The 15,377-nt window shown below is 39.2% G+C and overlaps 1 protein-coding gene across 4 annotated transcripts in view; it reads right to left on the bottom strand.

The window, feature by feature from the left end:
• The window catches only part of SHROOM2 (shroom family member 2), a 182,669-nt gene that overhangs the window by 59,736 nt on the left and 107,556 nt on the right, over window positions 1-15,377 (bottom strand). For 2 of the 4 annotated variants that reach the window (XM_038386783.2, XM_043500823.1), the window contains exons 3-4: window positions 7,127-7,231; window positions 4,580-4,711 (exon numbers count right to left, since the gene is read on the bottom strand). In XM_038386783.2, the coding sequence (XP_038242711.1) occupies window positions 4,580-4,711; window positions 7,127-7,231 (237 nt within the window). The remainder of the gene's footprint in view (window positions 1-4,579; window positions 4,712-7,126; window positions 7,232-15,377) is intronic. The other 2 variants (XM_038386784.2, XM_043500917.1) reach the window with 1 other exon arrangement.

Below are 15,377 nucleotides of genomic sequence, written 5' to 3'. Positions count from 1 at the left end.
TTCACTTCTAAACCACAATGTGCTGCTTGCAACCACTGCCACAAATCCCTCTATTACGGCTCTCACCCTGTGTGTGCTCTCTCCCTTTCACCATTAAAGTTTCAGCAGGTGATGGTAGCTAATAACTTACAAATCTAACACATCACTTCACTCCCTCCATCCCATCCTGCAAGTCAGCACAGCTCTCCAACATCTCGTCCCAGGAGCTCTGGTATCAACTTCTGCTTAACATGGCCAACACTCAACTCCTGGCCTTTCCTTCCTCAGAAATTCTCCCCACTCCCTGTCACTAGTAACACAACCATCATCCTCCCAGTCACTCAGGCCTTCAGCATTGCCCCCTCTCTCTTGCTCATTTAGACTGCCCCCAAATTTTGCTGCTTCTTCCTTTATAACATTGCTTTTTGCCCATAGCTAGCCTGGCTACTGTTATCGCCTCTTCTCTGGCTCCCCGACACCCACCTCTGGTCCATACAAAACACACCTATTAAGGCCATCATCCTTGTCCACTGCTCTAACCATATCACTCCCTCTTTGACCCCTGATATTAGCTCTCCCTGCTTCCCCACACTAAATTCAAGCTTTTTCCCTGGCATTCAAGGCCCTTTACAACTTTGCCCATCCCTACCTTTCCCATTCACCATTTATCACACTGCTTCCCACGCCTCTACCACTCAGCCAAAGAGGCTGGCATCATCAACACAGTTGGGCCAATCTTTGTGCATTCTTCCACATGGGTCACCCCTTCTGAATTAATCAGTAAGGCCATTACCCTGTCCTCTTTTAAACTGCATCCCAACACAACCTTCTGCCACAATGTTGAGAAGAAATAAGCCAATCTAGGATGGCTGTTTTGAGAATCAGGTAAGGATAACTGACAGTTAAGCTATGCTAACTTTTTAAATAGCAATTTTTAAATTATATAAACAAACTGTATATATTTGATTGTATCCATCTCTCCCACACTTGATCACTTTTTTTGAGATTGTAAGGAACTACATATATGTATGTATAAGACCCAGCACAGTGGAGCCCCAATCCTGGTTGGATGCTATTGTAATAAAATATTAAATAATAGCAACTGTGGTAGAAAATTGGTCTGAAATCAACAAGATGAAATTCAATAAAGACAAGCACAAAGTATTATTCTTAGGAAGGAAAAACCAAATGTAAAGCTAAAAACAGGGAATAACTGGCTAGGCAGTAAAACTGTTCAAAAGGATCTGGGGGTTACAACAGATCATAAACTGAATATGAGTCAACAATGTGATTCAGGTACGAAAAAAGCTAATATCACTCTGGGGTGTATTAACAGAAATGTCATATGTCTGAGACAGGAGGTAGCTGTCCTGCTTGACTCAGCACTGGTGAGGTGTCAGCTGAAGTACTGTGTTAAATTCTCGGTGCCACACTTTAGGAAAGATGTGAACAAATTGGAGAGATTCCAGAGGAGAGCAACAGAAATGACAAAAATTTTAGAAAACCAGACCTATAAGGAAAGGATTAAAAAACTGGGCATGTTTAGTTGTGAGGAAAGAAGATTGAGGGGGAACCTGATAACAGTCTTCATATATGTTAAGGGCTGTTGTAAAGAGGACAGTGATCAATTGTTCTCCATGTCCACTGAAGTTAGGATAAGAAGTAATGGGTAAGGGAGATTTAGCTTAGGTATTGGGAAAAGCCTTCCCAACTATAAGGATAGTTAAACTCTGTAATAAGCTTCTAAGCAAGGTTGTGGAATCCCCATCATTGGAGGTTTTTAAGAACAGGTTGCACAACACCGGTCAAGGATGACCTAGGGCTGGACTTGATGACCTTTCAAGGTCCCTTCAAGCATTACATTTCTATGATTCTATGTATTATGAAGCTTATCAAGCACGTTGAGATTCTTGGATGAAAGGCACTACAGCAGTTCAGAGGGGAGAGCAATTATACCCTCACACCTATATAGCAGAGTGAAATTAACCAGACTCCAGCCAAATTCAGCAGTGCTCCTCAGAATCCCATGAGCAGCAGAGAAACTGTCAAAAACCATGCCAAATTTGTAGAAATGCTTAGGAAAGCTAAGAGCAGCAGCAAAGGCAGGCACTTAAGTTATATACAGAGTAGGATGACCTAAGAAATGGAGAACAGGATAAAGTAGCAGAGACCACTGTCTTCCCTGCCTCTCCTCACAAAGCGGGAGAGCAGAGGAGGTATTCAGTAGTGGAGATCCACCCTACTTTTCAACAACAATAAAGCTGTGGATGAGGAGCAGAAGACCACCCCAGCTCTTGAAGAAGCTGAGCAGCATGAGGGAAGGGGAGAGAAAGAAGGCTTCTTTTTCCTTCCAATAGCTAGAGAGGCAGAGCATCAAACTTATCAGATGATGCTAGTCAAAGACTGATACAGCACTGCACACTGGTAGAAATTCCAGCATTGTTCCACTTCTCTATAACTACTATATAAAGTAACACACACACACACACACACACACAGTGGAAGCTAATAATGAAATTATATATCAGCTTAATGGTCATTCTTGTATAGTTTAGATATGACAGAATTCCTTTCTCTGTCAAGAATGTGAAATGAAAATGAACACCCCTTTCTAGCACTGCGGTCTACACAGCAGTTGCTACAATGGCAAAAGAAAAATTGCCTTTGAACTTTTTTAATTTCACTCAATATGGTCAGAGGCATAAAATTAAGACACAGTGTTTAATTATACAACCAGGATGACTGAGGACGCAAACAGCTTACGTAAAACACACAAATATATAAACTATATTGCTTTTTTCTTTGCAAAAAGTATTTGTAATAATAGGGCACACCAACATATGGCTTTATATGGTGACTTTCATATTCTAAGTGTTCAAAACATTTAACGAATTAAATTAGAGAGATCTTGATAGTAGTACATTAGGCAAATACAATGTTTCACACAGAAAGTGCCTTGGACATTAGAACTTTTTTAATTGTTAAGGAATGTATGGCAGGACATTGGGTTTTTATTTGTTCAGTGATAACAGCATACTTGGCTTAATCAAAATGAAGAAGAGACACTATCCCGCTTAATCCTAATTTACAATTCACGGTCTAATCTGAATCCATTGCCTTCAGTTGTGAACTATAGGTACTCAGCATCCCTCCAGATCAGGCTGTAAAGAATTATTCTCTGCTCTGACAAATGGAACTTTAAGTTTCATCTAGGTAGCCAACAGAGATGAGCAGACAGCGTATCAACGTAACATCTCTGTCAAAATATGTAGTAATGACTTCTAGTCTAAAGTGCTATATAGCTAACATCATAATTCAGAAGTAAAGCTGTAAGAATGTCTGGATTTTTGTCTGGCTGCATGTGGTCTACTGTGCTCTTCAGCAACGTAAGTGGAATACTGTCCATGTGCTATTTAAATACACAGTATAATACCAGGTAAGCTGAGAGGAAGTATTGTCAAAAGGTAGAAAAATAGAACGTATAAAAGCCCCTCTCGCAATAAAATGTTACAATGTGAAGATGTGGGGGGAGGATCAAAATGTGCGGGATTTTCTTTAAATAAAAATTAGTATTTGTATTATTCTTTAAGGGCTGAATGCAAACTATTTTTAAAAAATAGCAGGGAACTTTTTAAAAGATCTAATTAGTTACAGCTTCATAAAATGAAATCCTAAAGTAGGGGGTGGGGGTGGGGGAAGCTATGATGGAGAATCTACAGCAATAAAATACAGAATCCCAAGACAGATTTGTACTTGTATCCCAGAGTGATTTCCTCTAATTCCTAGAATAACTATGCTCCAAATTGGAGTTAAATTGAGAGGTAAACAACATTTTCATGAGGTTTGTTGCTAATTTATTATAAGGAAGAAACTAATAAGGGCCTGTAATCAGATCCTGTAATCAGATCCTATCATGCTCTACTAAAAAAATGAAAAGTTTCAAGATCAAAACAAGGATGCCAGGATTTCCATTACAGGGTTGAATGAGACCTAACAAATGTAAGTATTTTAACTATAGAAGGAGACAGTCATTGACCTCTCTCTTGCTATAAACAAACACTCAACATGTACCGTAGTGGAGATCAGATTATGGGAAGTAATTTCACTAATGAAACAGCCAATATCTTAATGTCTGAAACAAAAATGCTCTGTCTCCCCTAAGAGAGAGTTTATATTATTTTTCAAAGAATCCTGCTTTCTAACAATACCTCTGGTATTTTTCCATTGTACTGAAGATATTAATGCATTTAATATACCCTTTGACCTGCCCTTACAAAGATTTATGATACTAAAAAGTGGATGTTGAAAAGAAATGCACAGAAGAAAAATACCTTTCAGCTGCCTTTTATTTACATACATACATACATACATACATACATAATTAAATATATTTCTGAACTAAATTAATACTAGCAGCTCTTCACCCACTTGTTGATACATTGGGCTGTCTCAATATTATCTTCACATTTTTAAAACAGATTACGATATAAATGAAATCGAAAGATTCCATCTTCACGGTTTAAAATTATGAACAATATGAGGCACATTATTGTTCTCTTACAGTCAGAGCTTGATATGTGCAGCTTAAACAGAAACTCACCTTGCATGATACCGGGAGTGCCAGGAAGTGCAGACATTGCTTGAGGAGAGCTGTGACGTGGCTGCCTCAGGCTGATTCTCTGTGAATTTGGTTGCATGCCAGGAGTGGGGCCTGCAGGCTAGATCATTTCTTCTGAAATGAAAGAGTTAGAGCACATACTTTTAATACAGATCTCCTAATAAGGTGACATGCAGTGAAAAACATTGGGCATCAAATCTAATTAACTTGAGACAGACAAAACAGATGCAAAATAAGTTTAAATTACAATGTGCTATGTAATGCTCTACAAGCCAGTTTTGAAAAGATGCCAGCTTGCCTTCAAAACACTTGATACGCAGACAATGAAACATTAATTCTATGCAAGATTTGTGGCTGTATTTTTAAGACAGGTAAATAAGTACCTAGAATTTATTCTGACCTTGCACTATTCAAAGGACCAGTGAACTTTATGTCTCATTTTATAACATGGCAACTCTTGAATAAGACTTTGTAAAGTTTGTTGTGTAGCTGTGTATGTGGGAAGGGCTGGGGAGGAGAGAGATTAGGAGCTTGAGGAAGGACAAAGCCATACATATTTTTATTCGATCCCAGGTTGTAAGGGTGACAGAGGCCTGACTTCTAACACAACCCAGTTCTGCTCTAGCATTCAAATGGTTCAGAGCATCCAAAATAAATTAAAGGTTACAGCTGTGTATCTAAAATTAGCACCTAAGTAAAATCACCTACCTTTCAAATATGCTGAAGACCAGCAGTTCCCATAGAAATCAATGGGAACTGTGGGTGTTCTGCCCCTCTGAAAGTCAGATAATTCATGCAGGTGCCTAAATATTGGTTCAGATGCATAACTTTAGTCCAAAACTTTTCACCTAAATAATTCCAGAGACCCCCTATTTACCAATCCAAATAGTAAGTCTCAATGTTAGTGCTTTCACCCCACTATAGCTTGACAATTATTTAATAATAAATAATAATAATAACAACACTATGATTAGTAATAATAATAATGTAAAAAAGTAATGATTAATAATAATGATAATAGTAGTAGTAAAGTCCTTGAATGGAAGTGCAAATTATTATTAAGTCTTAAGTAGGTAAAAATTATTGGATACAATTTTCAAAAGTACTTTAGGTATCTCAGAAGCCGACATACGTTTTTCAAAAATGGCTTAGGAACTTTGAAGCCTAAGCCTCATTGAAAGTCAATGGGACTTTGGAAAATGTTCCCTAGCAAGCATAAGTAACCTATCCAGGGTCACAAAGCTGCATCCAGAACCAAGAACTCCTGAGTCCAATCCTTTAACAGACAGACATCTTTTCCTTCCCTTATTCACCCTCTTTCTTTTAACTGGATTATAAAATAGTCACTAGATTTTAAAACAAACTAAGCTAAATATTTAACCCGGCCGCTCTCCCCCAGCACAGAAAAATCCCTTTTTTGAGACTATTTGTAGCAACAGGCAACGCGGAAAGTTGTGCCAGGTTCTGGTTAACTGCCTTCCCATATTCTCCACGTACAGTACATAAAGTATTTCCACAAGGCAGCTGTAGTTTTACTGAGAGGTCCTGGGCCCACAGAGTGCAACAGGGGCTCCTCTAAGATTATGAGAAATCCTAGGCACTTCACTAGGCTTTTGTGTATGTTTTTGGTGCATTTTATTTGCTGCAATGAACAGAAGCAAATTCATTCTAGTCTATTCTTTTTCCATGATGCACTGCACTTTGTCTCAGAAGCAACATGAAGAAAGTAAGTTAAGTGGAGCTATCACACTGTCATTGCACACAGGCTCCAGGAGTGGGACTCAAGTTCTTCAGCACAGGAGCAGAACCTCAGTCCTGTGCAGCACACCTCAGGACAGATCAGGCATTTTCCTAGAGCAGCAGTTCTCAAACTTTAGCAACCCTAGGACCTCCATTTTGATTTAAAATTTTTCAGGGACCCCCAAGCCTCCTTCTCAGTCTCAGGACCCGGCCCCACTCCACCCCTTTCCCCAAGACCCCACCCCACCTTTTCTTGCTCCTGCTCTACCCCATCCCTCTTCTTTCCACCCCCTCCCCTGAGTACACTCCATCCCTGCTCCTCCCTCCTCCTCCCAGTGCCTCCTGCACGCCACTGAACAGCTGTTCCCCAGCATGCAGGACGCGCTGGGAGGAGTTGAGGGAGGGAGGAGGAGTTTTTTATTTAGCAGCAGCCAGGAGTTTTTTATTTCCTCAGTTTATTCCAGTGCTGTTGATATTGGAGAAGTAAACTTCAGTCGTCTTTTAGGTAAATTCATGACACCATACCTTTAGTGCTTCAGTTCTGCCATCAATGCAACAAAGAAGTTAAAGTCTCCATATTATGAGAAAATGACGTTTTTAAACACACATGACAAGTGAAACACAAGACTAGAAAACTACCACATCACAGGTAACATTTGGTGTATGAGGAAATGGAAGTGGGAGGAGAAGACTTTCACACTGGTTTTCTCTAGGTTTGGCAAAAGGAATGAGAGATTCTGCCAAGGAGAAGGAATGGGAATGATGCACTTTGTAATACCAATACCGTACCTCATGGAACTTCTCAAGATCTTCGTTAGATAGCTCCTCGCCACATGAACGTCATTTTCAGATGGCATTTTCTGTGCTACAATATCCATCATCACTTTCATCTTCCTGAGCAGCCAAGCAAGGAGAGGAACAGACTGGACTGAGTTGGGATATGAGGCAAACTGAGTGGAGGAGAACTTTAGGCTTTTGTTTTGCATCTTTTATTGGTGTGCATACATGTGTTTCGCAAAAGTTTTTTTTAGCCATGGACTTCTAATTAAGTGAATCACCATATGAATAAAACAGACTAAGTGCATTATAATGGGTTATTTTGAGGGGTAGAATCTTATTGTATACTTTCACAAAAAGCATGACTAGGAATCAATATATTACAAGTAGCCAAACACCAACACTTCTTCATTATTATACCTTTCATTGTTAAGTTGTCTTATATTTACCACTTCCCATTCCAAAAAAGTTATCTATAAATAAGACAACGTAATATGGAATTAATTCTAAAACTCTCAGTGCAAATAGGTAAGATAACTGGAAAGAAAAAGGAAGACATTAAAAATCACATTAAAAAGATGGAAAATTTTGCAGGCAACTAAAGCTGTTGGAAACACACCAGCTAGTACAATACGGCTGTATTAACTCTGAGTGACAGAATGAGAGCACCTAAACCGACAATCCAGGAAACCTCTCCAAAGTTAATGGAAACATTAATAAAAGCATTTCACTGAGTCTCTTACTAGCAGCATTTTAAAAAGAAAGCTGTTGCTTTCTATAAGGACTACTGGAAGAGAAAAATCATGTTACATTGGGGGAGGGGGTAGTCTTTTCTCCATGAACTATGAACATTTTTACTTCATTAGAAGGAAGTCTCAAATTACATATGGGTAAAACAGAATTGCACTTAAATAAACTCTTCCACTCTACTTTCAGAGTAGAATCTGCCTTTTCAATACCACGGTAATTGTAATATGGTCATAGACATTAGAATGGCGACATCTTGAACCTCAAAATCTCTTTGAGTTTAGAAATTCAGAACTAGTGTTCAGATAGTTGCCAAGAAAACACTACTGCTGAAAATCTGATACCAGTAGAAACAGATATTCCCTAGACCAAGAACCAAAATTATTAGCTAAATTGGGCCAGCGGGTTTATTTGTAAACATCACCAGTAAAAATCTGCACAATATCTGGCTACTGAATTCAAACTGTAATTTCAGATTAGTCTGAATTCAGGCTAAACTTCCCAATTTAGAGTTTAGATGATTTAAATTTGTTCTTGTTTAGATTTACATGTTGTATTAGTGTGTCCATTAAAATTGAGAGGGTTGAGTCAGATCTGACCAGAACTAATCAAGAGAAATGCAAAAAAACAATGGCATTACACCACTGTAAAGTACTATTATCAATAAGATCCAAAGTAGTGCCCTACAGTTTGGATATATTCTAAATAAAGTCAGGTGACATTCAATTAAAAGGGGAATAGGGAAAACAAAACAAAAAAACTTTTTGAAAAAAGAAAAGGAGTACTTGTGGCACCTTAGAGACTAACAAATTTATCTGAGCATAAGCTAAATCTGTTACTCTAAGGTGCCACAAGTACTCCTTTTCTTTTTGCGAATACAGACTAACATGGCTGCTACTCTGAAACCTGTCATTTTTGAAAAAAGTTATTCCAAACTAAGTTCTGTCCCTTTGCTCACTTCCACAGAATACCAAGTTGTAAATTCAGCAAGACACCTTTTCACATTTAGAGTCCCAAACAAAGTAAAAATTTAGTACTAGCTGGCACAACTTCAGGGCAACTGCATCTTTGTGGTCCACCAAAGGCACCCACTTTAGGCTTCCAGCTTCCACCCATCACCACTCTCTCATTGCCTCCTGACTGGGGATTTTAAGCGTGCACTGCTCTCTGCCTTACACTGTGGTATGCCCAGCAAACCAGACTGCCTAGAAAGGCCAGAACATGTGCTTTGCTTTCTCTCAGTGTATTGTCCACAATTATAAATAGGCTTGGCAGAATTTGATTGATTTTGTCAACTGATAATATCAATGCTTCTTTTTAAGCATTTTTTTCCAATTTTTTATTATTTTAGTTTTCACACATGTGCAAAATTATGGGCGTGGGGGGGTCAGACAACAGGTTGGATTAGACAATAATTATTATTGACAGTAGATGTTGAGAGTCAAAAAATTAAAGCTTTATAACCATTAAAAGACAGCTTGTCAACCTCACATGGCAAAATATACAAAATAAATATCCTTAAATCAAACTCTAATATGTTCTCAAGCAGCATTTTTCTTACTTTGCCTCTCTCTACATTTCTATTATTATTGATGGAAATATCTTTTCTTCAGTTTGTGTTTGTATGGTTACATCAACATACACCAATAAAAATCTAATCCTTCCAAACTTAGTTATAAATTACCATACAACTCCTTTTAAGCAAGCACATTTATTCTCAGGGTAAAGGTATTACAGAAAAAACATATTTAAACAATAAAAGAAGCTACATACATACTAAAAAGCTTACCATAAGTCACCCCAACTCCAATCTAGGGTTCTATTAGGTTTTAGTCCTTCAAAATCCACAAATGGGTTTTCCCCACACTTCATCTGTTTTAGATCCAGAAACAAGACTGGGCAGATCAGCAGTTTTTTATAGTGCTTGGGGCTTTGATCTTTGTGATCTGTAACAGGTAATCAGCAAGCAATGACCATCTCCTCAGGGCTAAGCTTCAAAAGGCTAGGTTTTTGCATAACCAGAGTTGAAGAATGTGCATTAAACACTTCCTAGGGATTTTCCAAGAAGTCCACTTATTGTCCCAAAAGTCCATACTTGTCTGGCATGTTTTCAACACAGTTTTTTGAATTTCCAGATCTGAAATCTGTCATATCGCCTCACTATAGAAGTTACATACAATCCCAGCCCGCAATAACACACAAATGTAATACAATAAGGTATTTTAAGGATACTGTAAGAAATTCCTGTATGTATCACACTATTTAATTATGCCAAACTAAAAGGCCACTACCAGGATTTATTTTTCTGTTAATACCTTATTCTACTTCTTGTGAGAACCAACAAAGGAACTAATGTCTGTCTGCTGACTCATGCTTACTAGGCTTAATATTCAAGTGAAGCTGCAAATCCGTCAGTTTAAAAAAAGAATCAATTATATAAAACAGACTATGCAGTGTTTCTAAAAATGTCAGTCACGCAATGAAAGACGAGTTTTTCAAGTTAATCATTTGGTTACTGTTCAGATCTCCAGTCAAACTGTTTCCTTTCTCCAGTGCTGGCGCTGATATACTCACATTGGCTATACTAAGTCAGCACAGCTTTGACCTAGCACAGGAATAAGTTTATGAACTGGAAGTCTGATAGAGTACTCAGTTACTATGCGGTTTTAACTTAAAAATCCTACCACTCAAAAGGAGATTTCACATAGAAGTAGTGAAGTGGATGGAGTAGGGAAGGAAAGTTGGGAACATCTTGTATTCTCTGCCAAGTTACACTCTAGTTTTTAATTTATGTATTTATTTTTATTTTAGAAAGAGATGGAATTCCCGTATAATTGTAACAGGTTTCAGAGTAGCAGCTGTGTTAGTCTGTATTCGCAGAAAGAAAAGGAGGACTTGTGGCACCTTAGAGACTAAAAAAATTATTTGAGCATAAGCTTTCGTGAGCTACAGCTCACTTCATCAGATGCATTTGGTGGAAAATACAGTGGGGAGATTTATATACACACAGAGAGAACATGAAACAATGGGTTTTATCATATACACTGTAAGGAGAGTGATCACTTAAGATGAGCCTTCACCAGCAGCGGGGGGGGGGGAGGAGGAGGAAAACCTTTCATGGTGACAAGCAAGGTAGGCCATTTCCAGCAGTTAAAAAGAACATCTGAGGAACAGTGGGGGGTGAGGTGGGGGGGGAGAAATACCATGGGGAAATAGTTTTACTTTGTGTAATAATTCATCCATTCCCAGTCTCTATTCAAGCCTAAGTTAATTATATCCAGTTTGCAAATTAATTCCAATTCAGCAGTTTCTCATTGGAGTCTGTTTTTGAAATTTTTTTGTTGAAGGATAGCCACTCTCAGGTCTGTAATCAAGTGACCGGAGAGACTGAAGTGTTCTCCAACTGGTTTTTGAATGTTATAATTCTTGACGTCTGATTTGTGTCCATTTATTCTTTTACGTAGAGACTGTCCAGTTTGACCAATGTACATGGCAGAAGGGCATTGCTGGCACATATCACATTGGTAGATGCACAGGTGAACGAGCTTCTAATAGTGTGGCTGATGTGATTAGGCCCTATGATGGTGTCCCCTGAATAGATATGTGGACACAGTTGGCAATGGGCTTTGTTGCAAGGATAGGTTCCTGGGTTAGTGGTTCTGTTGTGTGGTTGCTGGTGATTATTTGCTTTAGGTTGGGGGGGCTGTCTATAAGCAAGGACTGGCCTGTCTCCCAAGATCTGTGAGAGTAATGGGTCATCCTTCAGGATAAGCTGTAGATCCTTGATGATGCGTTGGAGAGGTTTTAGTTGGGGGTTGAAGGTGATGGCTAGTGGCGTTCTGTTATTTTCTTTGTTGGGCCCGTCCTGTAGTAGGTGACTTCTGGGTACTCTTCTGGCTCTGTCAATCTGTTTCTTCACTTCAGCAGGTGGGTATTGTAGTTGTAAGAATGCATGATAGAGATCTTGTAGGTGTTTGTCTCTGTCTCAGGGATTGGAGCAAATGCGGTTATATCGTAGAGCTTAGCTGTAGACAATGGATCGTGTGGTATGATCTGGATGAAAGCAAGAGGCATGTAGGTAAGAATAGCGGTCAGTAGGTTTCCGATATAGGGTGGTGTTTATGTGACCATCGCGTATTAGCACCGTAGTGTCCAGGAAGTGGATCTCTTGTGTGGACTGGTCCAGGCTGAGGTTGATGGTGGGATGGAAATTGTTGAAATCCTGGTGGAATTCCTCAAGGGCTTCTTTTCCATGGGTCCAGATGATGAAGATGTCATCAATGTAGCGCAAGTAGAGTAGGGGCATTAGGGGACAAGAGCTGAGGAAGCGTTGTTCTAAGTCAGCCATAAAAATGTTGGCATACTGTGGGGCCATGCGGGTACCCATCGCAGTGCCGCTGAATTGAAGGTATACATTGTCCCCAAATGTGAAATAGTTAAGGGTGAGGACAAAGTCACAAAGTTCAGCCACCAGGTTCGCCGTGACATTATCGGGGATACTGTTCCCGATGGCTTGTAGTCCATCTTTGTCTGGAATATTGGTGTAGAGGGCTTCTACATCCATAGTGGCTAGGATGGTGACTACCCTCTGGTCCCACTGAGAGTTACCAAAAGAAACTACAGCATTTGCTCAAGAAATTCCCTGAAAAAGCACAAGAACAAATCCGCACAGACACACCCCTAGAACCCCGACCTGGGGTATTCTATCTGCTACCCAAGATCCATAAACCTGGAAATCCTGGATGCCCCATCATCTCAGGTATTGGCACCCTGACAGCAGGATTGTCTGGCTATGTAGACTCCCTCCTCAGGCCCTACGTTACCAGCACTCCCAGCTATCTTCAAGACACCACTGACTTCCTGAGGAAACTACAAGCCATTGGTGATCTTCCTAAAAACACCATCCTATCCTATGAAGGTGGCTATCCTTCAACAAAAAAATTTCAAAAACAGACTCCAACGAGAGACTGCTGAATTGGAATTAATTTGCAAACTGGATACAATTAACTTAGGCTTGAATAGAGACTGGGAATGGATGAGTCATTACACAAAGTAAAACTATTTCCCCATGTTATTTCTCCCCCCCCCCATCCCACCCCCCACTGTTCCTCAGATGTTCTTTTTAACTGCTGGAAATGGCCTACCTTGCTTGTCACCATGAAAGGTTTTCCTCCTTTCCCCCCCTGCTGCTGGTGATGGCTCATCTTAAGTGATCACTCTCCTTACAGTGTGTATGATAAACCCATTGTTTCATGTTCTCTGTGTGTGTATATAAGTCTCCCCACTGTATTTTCCACCAAATGCATCCGATGAAGTGAGCTGTAGCTCACGAAAACTTATGTATAATTGTGCATAATGATATCTTTAGCTAAGGCTGCACAAGCATTTGCATTCTAAAAGGTCTTCTTCCGCTGCTTATAATGTTCCCAAACTTTAATTATTTTGGCTGAAATTTGTCAGGTTTGTTGTCAGTCCATAAAGTGATTTATTTTTGTGTTTGTTTGTTAAGAAAAGTCTATGGAAAAATGGTTCAGACATTTTCAAGAACTCATGGAGTGTGTGTGTGGGGGAACCGCACAGTATTATAAAAGAAAATTTGAAATTAAAAACAAAAACAAAACAAACCCCCACCCCAAAACCCAAGAGAACCAGTTTAATCACCTCAGAAAAAGGAATGAGAAACTTGACATAGGAGAAGTTTAAAGTACTAAATACACACAGACTACAGAAAAGCTGTCATTGTAACCATCTACAAGTACATACAAGGAAATAATTAGAGGACATTAATACTATTATATAACTTTTCATGATTCTTAATTTCTTTATTATTATTATTATCACTTTTCATAATTCTTAATAATCCCTCTTTTCAATTTTTTTTTTTTACAAGGCAGAGATCTCCAGCAGCTTTTGAAGTGAAATTCCTCCCTCTACTGGCTTTTAGACACCAGTAACATATTCTAAAGTGTGTGCTCTCAAAGGGTCACATTATTTGCCATTCTAGCAGTGTGACAGTTCCAGTAAAGCCAGCACAATGGAATTACATCATGAACAATCAAAGAGAGAAAACACAATTCTTATACAGGAAGAATTTGACTGATTGCTATTATCCATCTGCAAAATATAACCAATAGTGATATTCTTTACCTTTCCAAACTAGGAATGTAAATATCGATTAAAAAGTTAACGGTTTAAACTATTAAAATTATATTGTTTAACCGGTTAACTGATTAAAGGGAGAGGGGTAAGGGCTGGGGCTGCTCCGGCCGGGTGGCAAGGCTAGGACTTCTCCAGTCGGCCTGGGGCTGTCCAGCTGGCCTGAGGCTGGTGATTAATGGTTCGGGTGGGTTAATGGTAAGACTAATGCTTACCGGCTAACTGTTTAATATTGTACAGCCCTATTCCAAACTGCCCCTGCTCAATGTGTATTTCTAATGCAGACTTTTAACCTTTTTCCTCCCATTCATGCCATCAATACCAGGTCACTCATTCTATCTGCCACCCTAAACAGATCTCCTTTTCCCTCACATGACCACATCTCGGAATTCTATATGCCCCATTTCACCACACTTCCCTCATGAAAATCCATAATAAATAACAATTTATTGTTTAAATAAAAGTTCATTATGCCATATATGGCCAGCACAGGTGTTGGCATTCACTACATATGAATGTTAATATAATATATAATATAGATGTCTATGGTCAGATAGATATATTAGTAAGCATCATGTACACATTGCTATTTAAAATTATCAGGCCTGATCCAGTGCCATTTTAAGTACATGAAAAAAAGACTTCAACTGGATTCAATCAGCACTGGTTTCAGGCCATAAAGAACTGCACATTCTTCAATGTTATATATCGGGGTGGGCAACCTGCGGCCCATCAGGGTAATCTGATTGCTGGCGATGAGACATTTTGCAGACGTTGACCATCTGCAGGCACGGCCTCACGCATCTCCCAGTGGCCGCAGTTGCCCACCACCGTTATATATTCAGTAAGTTTCTGAATTAAAATAGCTGTAGTAATTAGATTTATCTTTGCAAGGAGAATGGCTAGAAACATATTTAAATAAGCTTAGGTTCTGCAGAAAATTTTGAACCTCAAATTTGAAAACCACTGAGTTTAGAGTGTCAGGAACTATTCAAGAATTCTGGAAGTTGTGTGTGTCAATTCCTTTCACATATAACAGGAGAGCTGCTATATTTGAAGTGTCAGAAACTACTGAAGTTAGTTAAATCAGAGTGTGGGCTCCTAGTGTCCATCCAGTACTGTCTTGCTGAGGCCCTCTGCATCATTCTGTCCCTGTGCTACTTCAATTTTAAAATGAGATTCACAGATTCCAAGGCCAAAAGGGGACTATTGTGATAATCTAATCTGACCTACTGTAATAACACAGCCCATCGAACTTCCCCAAAATAATTCCTATAGCATATCTTTTGGAAAAGCATCCATTCTTTATTTAAAAATTGCTAGTGATGGAGAATCCAGCACCACCCTTGGCAAACTGTTG

The sequence above is a fragment of the Dermochelys coriacea genome, chromosome 1 (genome assembly GCF_009764565.3).
Source record: "Dermochelys coriacea isolate rDerCor1 chromosome 1, rDerCor1.pri.v4, whole genome shotgun sequence".
NCBI classification, from domain to species: Eukaryota; Metazoa; Chordata; order Testudines; family Dermochelyidae; genus Dermochelys; species Dermochelys coriacea.
Note: the sequence above shows the minus strand (reverse complement) of the source record. Positions and strands in the feature narration are given on the sequence as shown.